Here is a 9,252-nt window from a genome sequence, read left to right on the forward strand (position 1 = left end):
TATACCAACCTTTTATCCTTGTATCATTAATTTAACTGTAAGGATTTTACCAATCATTCTTAATACATCCAGTAAGTGAATTTCATACTTATACATACCGTTTATAGTTTTGTACCTTTTTTTATGTGAAGAATACATTTTATAAAAAATTAATAGAACATCGAAAATATTTGAAATATAAGTGGTGGGCACTGGGCAGCAACTAAACCTAGAGACTGGCGAGTAAATATTTTCTTGGAGGGTTTCAACTAAACCAGTTCCTTTGTAGATGCACATTAAATACTTAATACCAAAGTTTCAACTTTTGGGACTTATTGAGGGTGGTTTCTTTTTTTTGATCCAGTTGGTACTTTTGAGAGGTCATATCAGATATTAGGGAGGTTTTTTCTGTGAATCGAGACGAGACCACTTTGAGGGAGCGTGCATCTTCAAACTCCTAGCACATAGAATAAAGAAGATATTAGGTAGGTACCCTATGACCCATGGCTATTGTACTTACCTAGTAGCTATAGGTACTCATGGAAATTAATGATAGTTAAATTGAGTACCTAGGTGCAAATATGAAATAGATATGGTTATACTTATAGTTATAAGCTTTTAAATAGTTATTATCATGCACCTGTTTCCATTGAAATCTATAACCTAAAGTATTATGAAATCAAACATTTAAATGTTTGCTTCCAAACCTAATTTTTCAAAACACCGTTGCTACTTATACCATAGACCATAATTATTTTATCTCACTTCTTACCAGTTAAAATGTCTGTAGTCTATAAAGTAGGCATGAAGCAGAATGCCCAGGTTCTTTGATGGTGGCGTGAAGCCGTGAAGTGGATTTTTTCCGACACCCCCACCATTATTTCTTAATATTAAGTTAAAATATATGACACTTGGCTATATATAGTTCTCAATATCGTCAATATTTTTATTGCTTTCAATAAATATTTTCATAGGTACCTAGTATATTTATAAACATTTCTTTTTAAATATTTTTTTTAATAAGCCTTTTGCATTACAATGATAGCTCATCAATAGTTATTGCAGACTGCAGTATATATTAAAACAAAATTACACCATTATAATTTACAAAGCTAAACGAGGAAGCCAATATAGATGGTATTTTTTATGAATAGCAAGTTGCGAATTTCAGTTAAGGAATGGAGAAGAGACAATCAAGATTTTCAAGGAAGAATTTGGAGTGTATCGATACGTATCGAGGCAATTTTGAGCGTTCAAGAAGTTACACGTGCAGTATACAAGCGATACGTACCGACTCGTATCGGACTCGGACTTCGATACGAGGTGGTACGTTTCGATACGTATCGAATTTTTCTTCTTGAAAATCTTGACTGGGTATAGATATAGATATTCAGGGATTTTAATGAGTTAAACAAAGTTACGCGTTTAGTGTGCAAGGTAAGGGCTTTCTAAAAGAATGTGGGAATTGTCGCAGGGTTTTCTTCTTTTTTTTCTAGTTTTTTCTAGTTTTTGACACAAGAGGTACGACTGTACTACACCCGTATTTATATCTACTTATTCTCGTTATTGTAAAATATTAGATTCTCACTTCTCACTTCTCACTTCTGAGTAAACAATGAGTGTAGGTACAAGGTACCTATTAATTTTATAATGACGTTTCTTTTTTTCGCCTGGTAACTATTTACCTTTTGAGACAGTAAAAATGGTTCGATTTTTTTCAACAGTAATCTTCTCTGGTAGAAAAGTGAACATAATGAGTTTTGAACTTTATGTATATTTTTTTTTTCATCGTAATTTTTACTGAATGTTTATTTTAGCAATTTCTATTCACCATACATTTGAAATATTGTGATTATTTTTTAGCTAGGTATTTATAGCCTTATAGGCATAACAAATTTAATTGTATTAGTTTTTTTTAAATTACCTATTGTCGATAAAATTATTTTGCTCAGTCAAAAAACTTAAAATATAATATAAGTGCCTTATTAGTTGTTGTTACTAGAAATTAAAAAATAACCTGAGGGTAAATCCACTATCATTTTTGACGAGTGTCTAGAGTTAAAATTATTTCAAATTCATTAATTTTTCTATGTTTATCTAAGATTTAAGATTATTGTAAGAAATTCTCCTTAATTTTTACAACATTTAACAATTTTCCCCACATGCATGCAAGTCAGCAAGGATATTGCATTAATGTAGTATACTATATAGTAATAGTTTTAGAGCAAAGTGAGAAAATAAATTGTCGAGTCAGCAAATGTATAGATCCCCCCCCCCCCCATGAGTTGCTGTTCAAAACAGCAATGAGAATAACCACTTATAATGGAATAACAATTTGAAAAAAATATTAAGTCAAGTAATTTATCTCTTTTTGATTATGTCAAACATAATATAGTGATGGAATGAAAACTGATATGTCACATTGATGACATTATCTTCAGTTAACATATACACAATAACTCACAAATTTACATTTTATAGTTTATTTTACAAAAATTATTCAAAACGGTTTAGACTAAACTTTACTGTTTTTTATTTGTAAAGCATTAGCTAACATAAATTTGTTGAATTTTTCTGTGGATGAAATTGATTTTTGTCCATTCTGAATAACTGATTTTATAATATTATTTTATCAGCCCAACAACATAAAACTAGACCGTTAAAAATGTACAATAATTAATAACACATTACATGTAAGACGTTTGAAGTAGATACTAAAAATTTTCATTTCTTGTTTGTGCGTTAAGTTGTATATCATTACATAATTGCTTTTTTTGTATCTACTTAACTCTGAAATGTCACAATGCCGATGTTCTAATCAATATTATTCACCAATAAGTAATAACTAATATGCTACTAAGAGTGGTGAGAAATTTTCAGAATTTTAATTTTACAGTTAACACCTGTATAGAAATATTAAATCCTGTAACTTTAGAATTATGAATATCTATGAGATAACTACTGAAAAATTACAGTAGAAAAAGAGTCTATAACATAAGACAACTATGGGGTGATTGGAAGGGGGGGGGGCAAGTATCACTTTTGTCCTCCCTTGATTATCTTTGTGCATTTGCATAGATTTATTTTACAGTTAGTAACTATATTATTTAAAATCAAATGTAATGATTTATTTTTAAACAATTCCTTTTCAATTGAGACAGGTTATAAGCTAATTCACATTCTTGATAATTGGTTTGTATGGTAAAGTAAAAATATTAAATTAGAACATAAATGTAATAATGTAATTTTTGTTTAAATTAATTTAGTTTAATATACTATATTTATTTATTTGAAATACAATAAGAAAGAACATTAACTAAAATTTATTAATGATGGAAATCACTTTCATTAAAACATGTTATAATTGAAAAAAAAAATAAGTATACAATTCGATTAAACTGATGTTTACTATGAAAAAAGAAATATAGTAAATAAATGTAATATAAATACATTTAAAACAATGACTAGAAACCAAACATTTTAATAATTTATAAGTACATATCTGAACTGCTACAATAAAAGGAACCAATAAATAGAGTAGTATTATGATAATGGAATGCTTAAAAATATAACACACTTGTGTATTAATGTTTAAACTATATCATAATCTTTTTTTTTCTTCTTAATATATAGTTTTATATACTAACAACCTATTGTTTTTCTTTACGTTCGTTCATATCAATAATAGACAAATTTATACTAGCCACATAACAATGAATTAATGATATTAATGTTTTAACAAACATTATTGGACTTGAAAACCAGCACAATAACTTAAATAAGCCATGACCTGCGACTAAAAAAATAAAATCATATCATTACAATCTTTACTATTTATGTTTTATTTTTATTAGTACTTACTTATTGGCCCTGTAATAAAATGACACAGATATAATGATGCAAAAAATAGTTCATTTCCTGCACACATAAAAAACAGTACTGGTTTCGATGTATAATACCATTTCATTATCGGATTTCCAGACATATCTACAAACTTATGGCTGGTTTTACCTTGCAAAATTGATCTATTAAGAACAAATTAAATTAATAATAACCATGAAAATTCACTTATAATTGTACATGAATTAGGACTTACGAGTGCAAATATATCCAGTGACAAGCAATATCAATGATACAGCTAAGTTGGAACAAAAACATATATTTTGGATAAAAATTAGACAATGCAATACATAAGCTCATTGTTCCACAACGGTCAGTTAGTTGATCTAGTATAGCCCCAAACTTAGTACCTAAGAAAATACAAATTTACATCATAAGACACATTTAGGATTATATAGTACATTATAATACAAAATATATAATTTTATAGACTAATAACTAAGGAAAATACAAGGAAAATACATTTCTTACATTTTGAACCTATCAATAATTACAAACAGTTATTAGTAACAGTAGACAAACTATAAGCAGAGTGTATATAAGTTATAAAACTTCTATGGTATTCTTACTTTGGTTAAATGCTCGAGCTGCATGACCATCAAAGGCATCCAATAACGCACTTATCACATAACAACTGCATGCAACTTTGTAATTGGTTGGCATAAAGTAAATTGAAATGACCGCTAGAATTATTCTGGCATATCCTATAGAATCAAGACAAAACCAAATAAATCTATTAATTGTTTGTCCTTAATTTTAATTTCAATCCTAAGTGAAGTAGGTACTTAGTATATTACTTTGTTAATAATATATAAATATACATTTATTAGCTACTATTTATAACTAAAAAATACTAGGTACCTTCTGTGAATTATTTAAAAATCCATTAACAGGTACCTACTTGAAAATACATTATTTTTTTTTGTTGAAAGAATTATTTTTCGAGTAGATAAAATTTCATAGTTATTATTTAATATGTTATTATAAAATATGAAATCTATGGAATTTATAGATAAGTACAACACAGTCCGCCTACTGTGTTGGTGAGTTGGCATTAAAATTACTTGTTAGTTAATATTGATTCTATGTAAACAATAATCCATAATAACTTACCAATTAGATTTGGCACAAACAAAAAAATATTTTCTTGTTTACCCATATTAAACTGAATGTATACAGTACAATATTGTCAAAAGTATTAAAACAATTATAAATATTACAAATTTAAACTTAAATAGATGAAAAACTCTTAATTAGATAGTTAGATGTAGGTAGCAACTAGCAATGATGTGTTATTGTAAAGGCTAATAATTTAATTAAATCGTAATAAGTAGGTACAATATTGAACTACAATACGCAATGGCAAAACACTACAACACGCAAGAGATATTGGCGTATTGCAACTTGCAAGAGCTACACTACTGCCGTCTGCTGGCTGATTGTTGATGAGTACTGCAGTACAGAATTACTGATCGCTGATGAGCGATGGCCGATGAGCGGGTACTTCAGTACTTATACAACTTCAAACTTGACCGAGACGCCGAATATCGACGAATAGAAGTACACAAATTATAGTATATACATAATATGTGATAACGTAACATGATAAATAATAATATCAACATATTGATAACATGGAACACGAATTACATGACAAAATGTTATATTATTTATTACTATATTCAACTTTGTTATGATGAGTTATGTTATAAAAGTAGCATGGTTATAATGTATAATATCTTTCATTTTAGTTAATTGTAGTAATTGTACCAAATGGTAAATACCATGACTACCCTCGCAGTCCACAGATATTATATTGATGTTATTGTATGTATCTATCATATTCTATGGGTCACACACGCATTTTGACTGTGTACCTAGAATAATATCTATTTGTAGTAAACTTGATACAAATATACAATACTAGACTAAGTATCAATTATCTAATGGAAAAATTATTTAGTATCCATTTTATCTACTTATGAAGTTTTAAGTTATATTTAACAATGAATTGCCCTGTCGACTGTGACCAAGCGGCATTTCTTGCACAACTGCAGCCCACGGGCCAATAAATCGGCTCGAGAAATGTTGAAGGTGCAGCACATGATCCTTCTACTGCACCCGTGCGCACGTTTATATGAGCAATGAGCATCGAAAAGTAAGTGAATGCCTATGAGTGTACGCTTAATCACTTTTCTATGGTGTATACGAGTAAGTTAAGACAGTTAGACAGTAGATCATTTCGGTTTTTGAGAGGGGGAGAATTTAAACCAGGCAACCGGGCCCATGATAAAACTAAAACAAAAACTGCTCGCCAACAATTACGTTATATTACAATCACAATTAAACTTTTATCTCAGTACAATAATAGATTTCTTCTAATGTATAAAATTGAAACTTCAAACAATGGCCAATCCTAACGAGTAAATATACTATATCTACAACCATTGGCGTACAAATGGGGGGGAGGGGTTGGGATAAATCTCCCTCCAAGGACGAAAAAAAATGTTTTGAAATGGTTATGGATTAAAAAATATACATGTCATGAAAATTGTAACGTGTGTATAAAATACAGCATTTGTCAAAATACTCTTTCTTTTCAAAAGCTCTCCTCGATACATCATTACCTACCATATATCTACGACTGTACTCCGATAAACATATGTCGGTACATAATTTAATCCTCTCCCCCATAAGGAAATTGAATGTAGGCCACAGCCCACAGACTATAATTCTTTTATTATCTAGAATATGCATAAAGTAGAAACACAAAATAAGCCGATTCCCTATAACTATGTACGTATTGCCTACCACGAGTCACGAATCATGGTAAAATTTTATTTGGAAATGGCATGAATCATGTTTGCGGGTTTGGGGCCCAAAACTAGATAGATAGAGCCCATATATACTCGGCCCGATAGCGGTCCACCAATGATAAGGAGGTGCATATGTCTGAATCTATGCCTGATAGATCCCCCTTCCCAGAGCTTTTAGATTCTGAGTGGAGCAATGGATGCATTTTATTACATTGATGTGTTTTTTAATTTATTTTTTTGTTAATTCTACTAATAGGTAGCAGCGATACTCAACCTGCGGCCCGCGGGCAGCATGCGGCCCTCCAACGATTTATATGTGGCCCGAACAGAACTCATTGAATTGATAAAAAAATATAAGTTTCAAAACTAATATTATTATAAATCTAATCTCATTTCTGAAACAAATAATATAATAATTTTAAATCATTTAGCTGCCTTATCGAATGAATTTAAAAGAAGATTTCAGGATTTAAGAGCTGTACAGAATTGCTTTTTACTTATAGAAAATCCTTGGCACAATTTTTTCAAAAATGAAATATGCAAAGAATGTGTACAGAAATCGGCTTACTGATTTACATCTTGACGACTTGTTAAGAGTAGCATGCAGCAACTACAAACCAGATATATCCAAAATAGTGAAAAAAACTATCTCAATTTCAAAATTCACACTAATTAAATATAAATATTTAATAAGTGTAAATTTTATTAAGTTTATTAAGAATAAATATTTAATTTAATTTTTTTTATACTACATTTTCAAATGTTATACAATATACACAATATATAAATTTATTTTTAGTTTTTTTTTGAATTTCCGTTCCATTAATTTCAACTTGCGGCCCGCGTAATATTTTTAAATATTTTATGTGGCTCAAATAAAAAAAAGGTTGAGTCTTGAGTATGGCTGTACTAGTATATACTAGTTTATGTAATGTATCAAACTACCAACCGTAGGTCCATTCACTTTACTTTTTATAAAAAAAACCGGCCAAGTGCGAGTCGGACTCGCGCACGAAGGGTTCCGTACCATTATCTATAAGAATTAAGAACGGCAGCAAAATCATGTCTGTTGTATGAGATCCTCCTTAAATATTTATTTTATTTTATTATTAGTATTTGTTGTTGTAGTGGCGTTAGAAAAACGTCATCTGTAGAAATTTGAACCGTCTGTCACGGTTTATGAGTTACAGCCTGGTGACAGACGGACGGACGGACAGCGAAGTCTTAGTAATAGGGTCCCTTTTACCCTTTCGGTACGGAACCCTAAAAACACTTTATACTTCTAGAGAAGAACATGAAAAGAACTGTGTATAACATTAGCATTACGATCGGCGTAACCTTCGACTATATTATCCATATTATAAAAGTTTATATTTTTGAAGGGCGTAACAACATTTTGCAGTAATTGAGGCTATCTGCTTGAAGAAAAAATACAATAATATATACATTTATACTCACATCTTACCATGCTACCCCGTTCTACCACGAATTAAGATATTATTCTATATTTAAGGTATATCTTAATTCGCACGTACGAGCAATCGAGTAATCAAAAAGCGCCCAATATGCTGTTATACTTTCCATACACTCATTACTTGTCTAATATTATTAGGTGTTGAGGTCCATGATAAAAACACAACCCTTGACGCCGAAAAAGTAAATAGGTTAATAAAAGAACCTAATAAATAGGAAAGTAAGTAAACTATCAAGATCAAAGTTTTTCCAAATATCTTCTTAATTATCCTTATAAGGTGATGTTTTTTAAAATCTATTGACTATTATAGAGAAACCATTATTCAAAGTTCGAATTTCAAGTTCATACGTTTTGTCGTTTTTGAGATGAAACAATGATGAATGAGTAGTATTGGTTTTTAAATATATTATAGATTACAAAAATATCTTTAAAATGTTCAGTATAAATTTAGTGTATAGAGGTGTTATAGAACAGTGCCTTATGGTATTTAGGATAACGTTTATCTAAAAAATGATCCATCTCTCTCGTAGATAGTAAATAATCATTGCTAAGCCACTGAAAACATTACAACAAGTTTACAACCCATAAAAGTCGATGAATGATAGAAATATTTCATATTTCAATATTTTTAAAAGTTATATTTAAAATACAGAATATAAAGATGATTATTAATTTTTCATGAACCACACAAAGTTTTACATTTTTTTATAGTTAAATTTTCACTTATGTTCTTATTTTTTCAGCTGTACTGTACTGTATATGAACAAATAATCAAATTCCTCAACCCGCTATTTATATAACAATATCATATTATATTGTAGGTAACCTCCCCCCCCCCCCGCTCTCACGAGTAATAATCGAAAAACAACGAACTTCATTAAACCATAACTTCAAAACCAAGTCTTTTTTAATTTTTAGGTAACAAGAAATATACAATCTATACCCTTGGGCACAATAACAATATGTGATAAGTGAACGATTTTGTAGGTACATGAAAAAGCGAGAGGGAAGAAGCTTTCCAGTGATAGCACCACCTATTTATTTGTTTATTTTTTAAAATTTTTTAAATGTAATTATTTTAAA

At 29.6% G+C, this 9,252-nt stretch overlaps 1 protein-coding gene across 1 annotated transcript; it reads right to left on the reverse strand.

Annotated features, from left to right (window-relative positions):
- Positions 1-3,085: 3,085 nt before the first annotated feature.
- Positions 3,086-5,403, reverse strand: LOC111039548 (CDP-diacylglycerol--inositol 3-phosphatidyltransferase). Its single transcript, XM_022323104.1, has 5 exons — positions 4,993-5,403; positions 4,449-4,583; positions 4,076-4,229; positions 3,841-4,004; positions 3,086-3,775 (listed from the first exon to the last, which is right to left on the reverse strand). Exons 1-5 carry the CDS (start codon positions 5,036-5,038, stop codon positions 3,630-3,632), a joined length of 645 nt encoding a protein of 214 aa, XP_022178796.1. The 5' UTR covers positions 5,039-5,403; the 3' UTR covers positions 3,086-3,629.
- Positions 5,404-9,252: the final 3,849 nt, after the last annotated feature.

This window comes from Myzus persicae, unplaced genomic scaffold (genome assembly GCF_001856785.1).
Source record: "Myzus persicae strain clone G006 unplaced genomic scaffold, MPER_G0061.0, whole genome shotgun sequence".
NCBI classification, from domain to species: Eukaryota; Metazoa; Arthropoda; class Insecta; order Hemiptera; family Aphididae; genus Myzus; species Myzus persicae.